At 35.9% G+C, this 13,693-nt stretch overlaps 1 protein-coding gene across 1 annotated transcript in view; it reads right to left on the bottom strand.

Annotated features, from left to right (window-relative positions):
- RABL3 (RAB, member of RAS oncogene family-like 3) overlaps positions 1 to 13,693 on the bottom strand; it is a 45,259-nt gene that overhangs the window by 25,973 nt on the left and 5,593 nt on the right. Inside the window, exon 3 of the mRNA XM_012641731.1 lies at positions 1,471 to 1,600. Within this exon, the coding sequence (XP_012497185.1) occupies positions 1,471 to 1,600 (130 nt within the window). The remainder of the gene's footprint in view (positions 1 to 1,470; positions 1,601 to 13,693) is intronic.

A 13,693-nucleotide genomic window follows, 5' to 3' on the forward strand; every position in this document is an offset into this window, starting at 1 on the left:
GAATAGTAGGTACAGAAGGGATAATCAAATAAATATGGCTTTGGATGGATTTTTTCTTTAGCACTTACAAGTCTGCAACTCAGAACTTCATAGTTTCTAGAATTTGATGGTATTTATCTATACTAGATATTTATAATTTTTATCCTACCTCTGTCTCAAAAGCATTTACACAGCAAAGGTGTTGTTTATATCCAAACTTCCTGGGCCAGATCAGACTGATATCTGCTTTGACAAGTTATTTGACTGATACAAGTTTATCACTTGAGTCTAAGTCTAAAACTAGGTTTCATTTCTTTCTCTCCTTTTCTCAAAGAAGTCACCTCACACTATATCAGTCTCATCTTACTCTTTTTCTCATTTATATACACTCTGTTAATATATGCCATCATTATATATACTTTCTTGCATGATGATGGCTTATATTAATGTCATCATCTTATAACTGGGTTTTGTTTCTTTTATGAATATTTTGCTTCTTCAATTAGACTGTGACATTTTCAGGTAAAATTCTCTAAATGGGACATGGGTCTGAACCGACACAACTCATCATGTATTCTGTAGTATGTATCCAATGAAAAGAACATTCACTACTTGTCTTTGTAGTATCTACAACACCTTATGATATGGGAAGACACTGAAAGAGGAATATGAAGAATGAATGTACTGAATAAATGCAATGCTTGCCTAATATAGAATGAGATCTAAACATAGTATAAATGAGGCCCCATTAATGGCTACACATTTAACAGAAGGAAAGGGGTGATGTGCCAAATCTTTTTATATAATAATCAAAGAGAAGTTGAAATTATATTTCACAGTAAAAAAAAGTTTTAAAAAGTGAATTTTAAAAAAGAGAAGACAAAAAAAAGACTCTACTGGCAAATCACAGGCATAAGTGGTTTAGTTCCTTGACTCAGAAGAGTAGGCACTCTGTGAAGGGAAATGTCCCTGTTATACACCTCCATCTAGAAGCTGGCTCCAGGTATTTGAATATCTATAACTGGATAAAATTTCCACACCCCTAAAAACACTCTAAGGCAGCTCTTTATAACTACATAGGGCAGATGAAAGAAATCTCTGTATCTCTGAGACATCTTGCTTAAGACTGTGGGACTTCTATGGTCTTGCTGTACTTACTCAACTGACTGGAGAGAGAGTACTCCCAGAGGACAATGTTTTGAAAGTTCCATGTTTTATGTCAAGTACCCAAAATACAATTTTATTTCTCAATATTTAGCTTATGACAATAATTTAAATAGAAACACTCGGACAAAGCAGACGTTTAATGTTCTGAATTACATGGTTAGAATCTAGAAACATCAACTGAAATGTGATATGTAGTTTGAGAGAGTTCTGAGTATATTAGAGTTTTCTCAAATTAAGACGAATCTGGCATGCCATAGCATTTCTTATCAGATGATCTATACTACTAAACCATTAGGAGCTGGGAGAAATTAAAAAATGCTTTACCATTTACAGAGTTGTAGAATACTGCTCGTGTGCTTTTCACACTGCTGGCACTGCCCACAGAGCCTCCAACATCCCATAATTCTATATAGTAGGTCTTCTCTTCTGGGGTTCCTTCTTTGTAGTCATGAACCTAACAAATCAATCAATTAAAATAATTATTACAGCCATTAAACAAACTGGTAAGCATCCTCACCTCATTCCAGTTTAAAGCACTGGACATTCCATGTCTGCACCTCACTCTCTCTGATCCACCTCCTATCTTTCAAGCTTACTCTCTTTACTACTCCAGCTCCAATAATCTGTGACTCCGGAAGACCTACAGTTAATTGATCCTAACATCTTTCACAGCTCCCTCTTCCACTTTCAAAGCCTCATTTCCTTCCTAAGCATAAATTCCACGATCCATCATTACAGTCACTCCTTTGACACTCACTCACAAATATATTCATCTGACAAAATTCCAACCCTGGTTATATCCACCTTTCCCCCTATTCCATGTCTACAACCCAGCTGGCTGAATATGGAGCTCACAAAAATATACATTCAAGCTGACTGGATTCTTTTTAAGTGTACCTTTGCACCTACCCTTCAATCACTTCCATAGTCCATTTGCCCTTTTCCTCTTCCAGATAATTATTTCATACTTTCTCTTCTTTTTAAACTTCCAATCACTCTTCCTCATCCTCAATCACAGCTAATAACCTTGTTTCCTAGGACAGAAGCAATTAGAAAAGAACTTCTACAAATTGCTCTTTCCATATCTACCCACCCTCTTTCATCTATGCCTATATAATCTGCTTTCCGGCCCACTATTATCTTAGGCTGTTTGTATCCCTCAGGCTAAATCCTCTTGTGCATGAGATTCCCACCTTAAAAAAAAAAAAAACAACAAAACCTTCTCTTGACCTCATGTCTTCTTCCAGCTACCATGCCACTTTTCTCTTCCTTTTCATAGCAAAAGCCCTCCAAAGAGGCTAGCTATTCTCAGCTCTAATTATTTTCTTCACATTCTCTTTTGAACTCATTTCTATCAAACTTTTATCTCAATCACCCCACTGAACTATTCCTTGTCAAGGTTACATGACCTCCACATTGCTAACTCCAATGGTCAATTAACACTTTTCATTTTACTTCATTTGACATAACTAATCACTCCTTGTGCCTTACAATATTTTCTTCACTTAGCTTCCAGGATATCACACTCTACTGGTTTTCTTCCTACCTCACTGGCTAGTCTTTTTCAGTTTCTATTTGGGTTCTTCTTATCTCTCTGACTTCTAATTGTTGGAGTGTCCCAAGGTTTAGTTCTTCAGTCTCTTTTCTTCTCTATCAATATGTGCTCTTGGGAATTTCATCTAATCTTATGATTTTAAATGTCATCATTTTAAATGTCATTCATGTTGATGAATTTCAAACATATCCATCCTGGGAACTTTAGACTACCATAGCCAGCAGACTACAACTTAGATGTGTAACAGGCACCTCAAATTTAACATATCCAAAAATAGTGTTCTAATCTTACTCCCAAACCCATTCTTCTCCCAGTTTTCTGTGTCTTAGTAAAAGGCAATTCTATCCTTCGTTACTTGGGCCAAAAACTTAAGAGTGATCCTTGATTCCTTTCAAACTGCGCATCTGATTTGTCAGCATATCTTATTGCTTTGACCTTAAAAATATATCCAAAATCTGTTCATTTCTCCCCACCCCTGCTACTGCCACCCAGGTCAAAGCCTCTATCTCATTGCCTGAATTAATGTAATGGTCTCCTAACTGGCCTCCCTGCTAGAGGCATCCCTCCATTGCCCTGTTTGTTTTCCAAATAGTAGCTAGGGTGATCCTTTTAAAATGTAAGTGATGTCGTATCACACCCTTCTGCTCAAAACCCTCCAATGACTTTCTCACTCAGAGTAAATTCCAGTGTCTCCTTTTTCTCATGGTCTAGTCTCTATAGGCATTTATTACCAGTTCTATATAACTATTCAGAAACAAATTATGATATATGACAACCAAAGTATAGTGGTTCATGGGTATACATCAGAATCTTCCAAACATTAAAATTTTTTTTAAAAAAAATACATGCCAGTCTTACTGAATCAGGACCTTTGGGATTAAATCCTAGGATGCGTATTTTGAACAATTCTCCAAATGATTCTGCTGTAACTCCCTAGTTAAGAACTGCTGATTTTATAGAATGGAACTATTCTGGTATCTGGAGCTCTAGATTATACTCCTTGATTGCCACTAATCATCGTTAGTATCTTTGAGCCTCAGTTTCTTTGCCTATAAAATGAAGGAGTTGTAGTATGTGATTTCTAAAGTATCTACTGGCTTTTACATAATAAAAAAAAAGCCAAGATAGCTCAGTAGTTAAAACAGATGTCTTAAAATGCACTAAAACTCATATACTATATTCAACAGAATGCTTTACACTTTTACTTATTCATAATTTTTTTGTCCAAATTCTTTTGGCCAAGGAAAAGTTTAAGTAAATATGTATAGACAGCCACATTGATATTAAGAAGATAATTATCAGACTGACAACAAAGACAAAAGGACAGAAACATGAGAACAGTATAGTCATAGCATTTGAGGACCACTTTGGATAGTGGAAATTAATACTGCAATAAAAGGAATCACTATTTTGCTATATAGCATAAATGACTGATAATATATAATCGTGCCAAATCATCAATAAAAAAGTTAAACTACATGAGTTCTATTATATGTAAGAAGGCAGGGAAAGGTAATAACATATTTTTTACAAGATTTCTAAGCAAAACAATGAAAGAAACAATACAAGGTGTTAGAAGGAGTAAGTTATCTGTTATAAAAAACTCACCCACTTCAGTGAAGCCTTCCTGATCCTACCTTCCTCCTGGCCCCAAACCAACCAAGGCAGGTTTGGTACTCCTATTTGCTTCCATAACACCCTGTTACCTCTATCGTACCTCTATCATTTCGCTAAGCACATTGTTTTATGTATCTACCAATTATCTCTTCTATTAGACTCTGAGCTTAAGAGCAGGGACTATGTATTATTCATCTCTGTAGCCCTAGAAAATAGCATGATAGCTAGCATATGTTTTAGATGCTTGGATATGTTTGTTAAACAAATGAATAAATTTTAAGATAGCTCATCCTCTGAGGGTTTATTATTTTTAAATTTATTATTTTACTGAATTTCAGGGCTTCTTAAATGCAATTCAGAGAACAAACTTAATCAAAACCGGTAGGAAGTCTGTCAAAAAAATACAAATTCCTGGACCATCACTGAAGCTTCTGGAAAGGGCTCAAAAGACCCTATTTTTTTAAAAAGCTCCCTACATGATTTTCATACATAATTAAGTTTGGCAACCATTGCAATACACCAGTTTTTTTCCTCTACAATTATTTCAAATGTCTAATGTTGCCTTCCATAAAAGACTATAACTCATTCTGAGAATAGCCACCACCCAATACAAATTCATAAGTAGAATGCCCTCTTAGTCTTGCACTGTACCAAGTCTGTTAGCTAGCACCCTTTAGGCTATGCATACTCCCAAACCAGATTGACCCACTCATCTATACTCTTCACCATCACAAAATACCTTCCCTAATCAAATCTTTTCATGTTTCCTTCTAGAATCAGAAGAGAAGATGCCCTCCTTCCTTTCCAACTTGCTCAATTAATACTGGCTAAGTTTAATTTAAATTCACATGGAATGTGTCCTAAGAACTTTAAACCAGTATCTTATAGTTTATAGCTATGATGTTGTATTTTTCACATGGCTGAGTAATTTCCAAAGGAAAGTTTGACATTATAACAAATATTTCTCTTGACACAATAAGTGCTACTTTTCTGTTATACTAAGAGCCCAACATAATGGAGGGGTAATGCAAAATCATAAGAAATGTTTTTTTTTTTTTTAGAGAGAGACAGAGTCTCCCTCTGTTGCCCCGGCTAGAGTGCAGTGGCATCACTGCTCACTGCAACCTCAAACTCCTGGGCTCAAGCGATCTTCCTGTCTCAGCCTCCCAAGTAGCTGGGACTACAGGCATGAGCTAATTTTTGTATTTTTTTGTAAAGAAGGGGTCTCAAGCAAATCCTCCTGCCTTGGCGTCCCAGAGTGCTAGGATTATAGGCCTAGAAGTGTTTTTATATTTAAAACAGGTCATCGAGGATCTGATACTTAAAGTCATTTCAGACCTTAGAGCTATTCAATGAGGATTTTCTTAACAGGAAGCAAAAGTATACTGATCATCAAATGGGAAAAGGAACCATATTCCTCAATGCCACTGCCACTTTGGACCTTCTCATTTACTGAGTTTTCAACTTCTTACTGGAAACCAAATCAAGACCTACATACACAAGGTTTCGTCTCATTTGAAGAGTTCATTCACTGTAACTTTTAAAAAGCAGAAACAAATTTAGTAAAGAAAATGACACACATCAAGAAAGAATACTGGATGTTGTAGATGCTAATAAGTTTGTTTTAGTATTTGTGCCTGCAGAATTATTACTAAACAGAAAAGGAAGGTAGGTCTTAGGGGAGAGCTGAGAGAAAAGAAAGAAGGGTAAAAAAGAGCAACTAGGAGAATATACCACAGGAACAGAAATTAATTTGTCTCATTCACTGCTATACTTCCAGTTCCTTGCCCTGTGTCTGGTATTGAGTCGGTATGCAACATATGCCTTGCATCAACAAATGAATGAATGAATAAAGATTATTGCTAACTGCCTCATTTCCAACAACTCCTCTTTTGCCTTCAGTCAAGCTCATTTCCTTTATGTTTTTTTAAAAACATTCTCACTTTCCATTTTATTCTATACCCATTCTTCCCTTTATTTAACCTCTAAACTTTATGAAAAATGAATTTTAAACCTCTGTCTATATTTCCTCTCTGCCCAGTCACATCATTTGGTTTCTTTTTCTTTTCTTTTTTCTTTTTTTTTTTTTTGAGACAAGCTGGAGTGCAGTGGTGGCAGAATCATAGCTCACTGTAGCCTTGAACTCCTGGGCTCAAGTGATCCTCTGGCCTCGGCCTCCTGAGAATCTAGGGCTACAGGCATGTGCCACAATGCTCAGCTAATTTTTTAGTTTTAGAAATGGGGTTGGACTATGTTGCCCAGGCTGGTCTCAAACTCCTGGCCTTATGTGATCCTCCCACCTTGGCCTCCCAAAGTGCTGGGATTACAGGAATGAGCCAGTGCACCCGGCATATCATTTGGTTTCTAACATCAACGTTCCATTGTACTTTCAAAGGTCAGTATTGACTTTGTCATCACCAAATCCAGTATTTTTTTCCTCTCTCAGTCCTCATATCTCTACAGTATTTCATACTAAAAATAAATCCCTCTTTCATGATTCTCATCTCTCTCTGCTCTTGTGGTAGTTCCATCATCTTAGCTACGCTCCTACCTCTCTGATCAATCTTTCTTGGACTCCGACTCCTCTTTCACCTTCAACTTTCTAAATATAGCCCAAGGTTCTCCTTCTACTCTTTCTAAATTTTCTCTTTTAAAAATCTCATCAGGTCTCATGGTTCACGATTATTTCTATATAGATGATTGCATGTCAGAATTCTCTCCTGAGCTCCAGCACCTCATATCTAAATGCTTTCAGAAGAGCTTCCTGTTGGATAGCTCACAGATATCTCCCTTTACTGCTTCTAGAACTGAACTTATTATCATTTCCCTCTTTTTCACCTATAATATAATCCCCTTCTAGGTGGAACAGTTCATCCTTCCACTTACCTAGGCCACCTATTCAATCATTAACACCTAATATAATTTTACACTTTCTTGAACTGCTAACACTTATTTTCTACACCAGTACTGTCCCACAGAACTTTCTACAATGATGGAAATGTCAAATATAGTAGCCACTAGCAACATATGACTATTGAGCAGTTGAAATGTGGCCTTGGTCACTCAAGAAACTAATTTGAGCTAATTTAAATTTAAATTGCCACATGAGGCCAGTGGCTACTATATTGAACAGCATCAGAATACTTTTTTCTTCATACTATTCTGGAACACAAGGCAATACAGAGTAGTGATCAAGAGCACAGGCTCTTGAATCAGATTTCCTGGGTTTAAATCCCAGCTCCATCACTTACTAGCAATGTGATCTTGGACAAGTCATGAAATGCTTCTGTGCCTCAATGGCTTCATGTGTCAAATAGGGGCACTTATAGGGCCTACCTCGAAGGGTTGTTGTAGGACTTAAATCAGTTATTATGTAAGTGGATGCCTAGCCAAAGTAAGCACTTAAAAATGTTTGCCCCAGCTACTAGATCCCACCTCATATTCTTAGTGAGGATACAGACTATACCTTTTATTTTTCCCCAGTGCTTGTGCATTATTGTGCTGTCCAAAGAGAAATTCAATAAATATTGATTTTATGCAATGTGTAAATTAGAGAGTTAAAATCCCATTAAAGTGAACCAGAAATGACAAATCAATTTTCTTATTTATAATTTGTGAAAAGATTAAATTCTGTAAGTCTTGTTTTCATAATTAGAGTAGCCAAGCATTTATATTAGTCCTGTTAGACTTGGGGCAACAAAATTAGAAGACATGAATGAAGAAAGCATACCATAAAATAAGACTTTTCTTTCTTTTCCCTTCAGTTCAGTAATGAACACCTCTGTACCAAATATTAAATCCAAAATGTTAATAATTACTGAGTACATACATTAAACTCATTAGCCTCACCAAATACTTGAAGTTAAACAATTAGCACCTTTATCATCTCTATTTTTAGTTGGCTCTTAATAGATTTGAAGTGAGTTAAATGGGACAACTGTTTCTAAGAGTTCTGAAGAATGTGTATCCATGGATCTACACTAATTCTGAAGCTCTCCTCTCACAGGTTTTAATAACATAGAAACTATAATTGTAATATATAAGCTGTTACAGAAGACAGTGTTCTCTCAAGCTATTTAGGTAAAGCCTTTATAAGCTTTAAGCATTCTTTCTAGAGGGAGAACTGTACACTTTATTACAACAATAGTCAAAATGATTTACATGTCTATGACAACTTTCCTTAAGATTATAGTTTTAAAATGCTTTTTACTTATGTTGTCACTCAAGAAATGCATTCTTCTCAAAAATGGAAGACAGAAATCAATGAGACCAAGATACAATGAACAGTAATGAAAGCAAGGTCATTTTCAGGCCCACATGTCCCATTCTTCCACAATAATGCAGGTTAAACTGTCTTTAAAGGAATCAATTAGCACCACACTCATGCTAGTAAAATCAGTCACATTATTACATGACCTTTGTTTTTGACTATGTATCCTTTATTCTAGTCTCCTTTTGTGTAGTTTTATGCCTTCCCCAGTGTTGCTTGGAACTATGTACAGAGTTCAAAAGTCAGCACTCTGGCTGGGCGCAGTGGCTCATATCTGTAATCCTAGCACTCTGGTAGGCTGAGGCAGGAGGATGGCTTGAGGTCAGGAGTTTAAAACCAGCCTGAGAGAGAGAGACTCCGTCTCTACCAAAAATAGAAAAAATTAGCCAAGTATGGTGGTGGGCATTGGTAGTCCTAGCTACTTGGGAGGCTGAGGCAGGAGGATTGCTTGAGCCCAGGAGTTTGAGGTTGCAGTGAGCTATGATGATGCCACTGCACTCTACCTAGGGTTAAGGAGACTCTGTCTCAAAAGAAAAAAAAAAAAAATCTGCAGTCTAGCATAAGCTAACTGCTAGGGAATTCCAACTTCACTTTCTCCCAAAGCAGGGGTTTCCAAAGGGAATTGCTGCTGTTACATCTAAAACTTGGTCAAAGTCTTAAGAATTAACCAGTAATCTCATATTGGCCTGCTCTCTGGGATTTGCACAAAAACATTCCTTGCAGACACAATCAAGACTCCATCCTCGTATACAGGGGACTGCTGAGATAAAGTTTCTTTTGGAAACCTTGCCACCAGCTACGCTTAAGACATTTATATCCCTGTTATCCTTATATCCCTAGTTACCATATAGGTTGGGTCCTTAATGTGTCTCTCATATTCTTATTCCCAAAAAGCTTTTGCCTCCTCTCTTGTCATTCAACCCTCAATTGTTTCCTTCCTCCAAATATTTCCACTTTTCTCCCAGAATCTTACTCCATGGTTACAAAATTCCATTATATCCCATCCTTAACCTCATTGTATTAACTAATCCCTGCCTCTACCATGAAGATACAACTTCTCCTTATGCCCTCTCACACAGATGTTCATTCTCTAACATTCTAATTATCTTGGAGTCAAAAAAAAAAAAAAATAGGAAATGCCATGCTTACTTTCCAGAGCCTCTTCCAGTACATTATTCCTTTACCCTTACATAAAAAAAAGTGTGTTCTTTAGAGGCTCTGGACCAACAGCTATACTCCCCTTTCCCCAGCCTTACTGTTAATACCTACTAGCTTCCTATCACCATTTGACTGTTAGTCTTGCCCTTCTGCTCTAAGTCCTCTCATTAATCATGTCTATATCCACTTGGAAATCCAATTCCAACCCCTACCCAGTGTTCCTCAAGGTACAGAGTTGTCTCAGATGATCTTAAAATGCAGATTCCTGTGCATCATGCTTAACTCTGAATCAGAATATTTGGGAACAAGGCCCAAGAATCAAATTAAAAGACTTAAGATTGTTAGGCTGGTCATCAAAACAAAATTTAGCTACATCTTACTTACAAGAGACGCACCATAAATATAAGGACGTAGGAAGTATGAAAGTTAAAAGATGTATATAAGATAACCCACACAAACACTAACTAAAAATAAGTTGGTTTAGTTATTTTAATATCAGACAACATAGACTTCAAGGCACAATGTATTGCCAGATATAGAGAGGGACATATTACAATAATAAAATGTTAAATCCTTCAGGAAGTTTAAGCAATCTTAAATTAGTATACATCTAGTAATATAACCTCCAAATACACAAATACAATAAAAAATGGACAGAACCAAAATGAGGACTAGACAAATTCACACTTATAGCTGAAGATTATATTTAATAATACTCATTGCTTAGTAACTGATGAAAGCAGACAAAAAAAAACAGTAGAGATAGAAAAGATCTGGACAAAATGATTAACAAGCTTGACCTAATTGACATATTTAGAATACTGAACCCAATTATAGAATATGCATTCTTTTTGAGTGAAATATTTACCAAAATTGACCATAAAGTGGGACATGGAGCAAATCTCAACAAATTTCAAAGGATAAAATCATACAGCATATATTCTCTAAGCACAATAAAAGTAAGCTAGAAATCAATAATTAAAAGATAATAAACATTGTCAAATGTTTGGAATTAAGCAGCACATTTCTAAACAACCCATGAGTCGAAGAAGAAATCATCATGGAAATTAGACAACATTTGGAACTGAATGACAATGAATAAAATTTCAGGGATGCAGCTAAAGCTGTGCTTAAAAAGAAATTTTGGAGAATGAGAACTCTAAAAGCAAGCCTGAAAAAAAAAATCAATGAAGAAATTACTCATTTTAACAAGTTAGAAAAAAGACAGCAAACTAAACCCTCCAAAAGTATAGACGTAATAAAGAGCAGAAAGTAATAAAATACAAAACAGATATATAATAGAGAAAATCAATAAAGCCAAAAATTAATCTATTGTAGACTTCTGGTAAGACTGATCAAGAAAATAAAAGCCACAAATTACCCATACCCATGAAATTACTCATGAAAATGGGATTTCCTCTGTAGGATTTTTAGTAATAGTCTCATGGTTCAATTGTCTTATTGAAAGACAATTAGAAGACAGAAAAACAATTTTGGGGGGAGCAATTTAGTATGAGATGGACAAATCCTTTCAAAACCATAAATTGCTGCAATTGACACAAGAAAAAATAGTCATTTTCATGTTTTCTTTAATGTTACCTAAAAACTTCCCACTAAGAAAACCTTAGGTCCAGATGTCTACCTGTGAATTCTTTTAATGATCTAAGAAAGAAATAACATCAATCTTAAACAAACTCTACAGAGAATAGACACAGAGATAATACTTTCCAACCCACTTTATGAGGCTAGCATAAGCCTGATACCAAAACTCCATAAGGAGATTATAAGAAAATGACAGGCTAATCTTTCTCATAAATTTAAGTGCAAATATCTGGAAAAAATACTAGGAAACTCAATCTAATGGTATATGAAAAGACTAGTACAAGAAGACAAAGTTGGATTTCTTCCAGAATTGCAAGGTTGGTTTAACATTTAAAAATCAATCAACATAAATTTACTACAGTAATAGAATAAAGCAGGAAAATCAGGATTATCATGAAAAATTGATAAAATTCAATACCCAATCATGATATCAACTCTCATCAAAATAGGAACAGAAGGAAACTTCTTTAATTTGATCAAATGTACCTACAAAAACTGCTACAGCAAACACCTCACTTAATGACATACTGAAAATTTCCTATGAGATTGGGAATGAAACAAAGACGCCTATTAGTGCCACTTCTATTCAATATTGCACTAGAGTTCAGCTGATTCAACAAGACAAGGGGGAAAAAACCAAGACAAAAGGTAAATAACATAAACAGACTGGGCTCTGGGTGGAGACAGAAAAAAGGATTAGGGAAGGGTAAAGGGAGGGGCAGAAAAACTGGACTAAAGTTCAATTTCAATTTCAAATCGTAAAGCACTAGATCATAACTCTGCATCTATTAAGCTTCTCTGTTCCTCCCTACAAACCTGTAGGCTAGATGAAGAAGGTATTATTTACCTCTATTTTGCAGATGATATAACTAAGCCACAGAGAGGTAAATTGAGTAAGGTCACTCTTTAAGAAGCAAAAGGCAACTGACCCAGGAAGTGGGAGTTTAAATCTAAGTTTCTTTTCAGCATGTCTTTCTTTTCAATACATCATGTGCTTTTACAGAAGGGTAGCTAGAAAAGTTCAAGGGGAGATTTTGTTCAGAACTTGCTATTGGTTCTCCCAAACCTAAATAAAGCTGCCACTGGATTTAGGAACATGGTAGAATGAAAAGACAGACCTCTCCTACTTCAAAATCACAGAAATGTTATAAAAATAAGAGAGAGAGAGTGAGACAGACATACAGAGGGGACTAGCTCAAGAGAAAGTTAAGAGAAAGAAAGGAATATCCGCCAGATGCTATAAATGAAGAAGAAACTTAAAATCCGAGTGAGAAGTGGGAACTGACACAGATTCAGATATAGCTTCAGGGGTTGGTGCCTGGAGTCTTAGTGTCCATCCAGGAATAGCAGACCTGTTTTCCAGCTTTGAAGGTAAGAGTATATGTGGGTGAGTGATAAAGACCAGAGTACAGTTCCCTTCTTGAAATCTGGACCCTTGATGAGCTGCCCAGTGAGTGAAATTAGAGAGTTGGAAAAACTTTGTCCAAAGGCTCAATGAAGCAGAAAAAACTTTCTATTTGTCAAGAACCTCAGGTAGGTTGGTAGAGTAAATAAAGCATCCACAAGAAATGGAAAACATAGGCCTGTGCTACAATTGGATGCTGGAGGAATTTACATTAACTAGATGGCATAGAAACTCAGAGTTTAGAAATTGAAATCCCTAGGGCCCTGGCAGCAACAGAAATGAAAGGCTCTGTATAGGGATATTTTCACAACACAGCATATAGGACTTCCAAGGGAGAGGAAAAAAATCCTGCTGAAGATGTGATCATCTTCAAAGAATTACTAATACAAACCACACAAGGAGATACATTTCCATGAAGTAGAGTAGCATGTACGGCAAATAGGATAACTATCCTCACTCCAGAAAAAATAGAACAATCCAAAAGAAACCATAAAATAAGCATGTTGAAAATGATTAAAATAAAAAGTAGATACCATAAGATCAGGACAGTCTGAAAAATTTTTACACTTGAAAAAGAACCAGAAGGAACAATCTAGAAATTAAAAACCATAGTTACTTGAAATGAAAAACTGAGTGGATATTGTTAAAAAGCAGATTAGACATAGCTGAAGAGATTCTTAGTTAACTGGAAGGCAGATGAGTACATCATCCAGAATGCAGCAAGGAGAAATAAAGAATAAAAAGCATGACAGTGCAATTAACAAATATGGGGGACAAAAATCTAACAGAAGTTCAAAAGAGAGGGATAGAGGCAATGAGGAAAGACAGATAATGGCTTAAATCTTGAAAAATGAAGACATGAGAAGCATGACAACTTCTGAATAGGATGAATAAAAACTAATCCACACCTAGACATGCGTTAGCAAAACTACAGAACATC

This window comes from Propithecus coquereli, unplaced genomic scaffold (assembly GCF_000956105.1).
Source record: "Propithecus coquereli isolate 6110/MARCELLA unplaced genomic scaffold, Pcoq_1.0 Scaffold10, whole genome shotgun sequence".
In the NCBI taxonomy this organism is placed as follows: domain Eukaryota; kingdom Metazoa; phylum Chordata; class Mammalia; order Primates; family Indriidae; genus Propithecus; species Propithecus coquereli.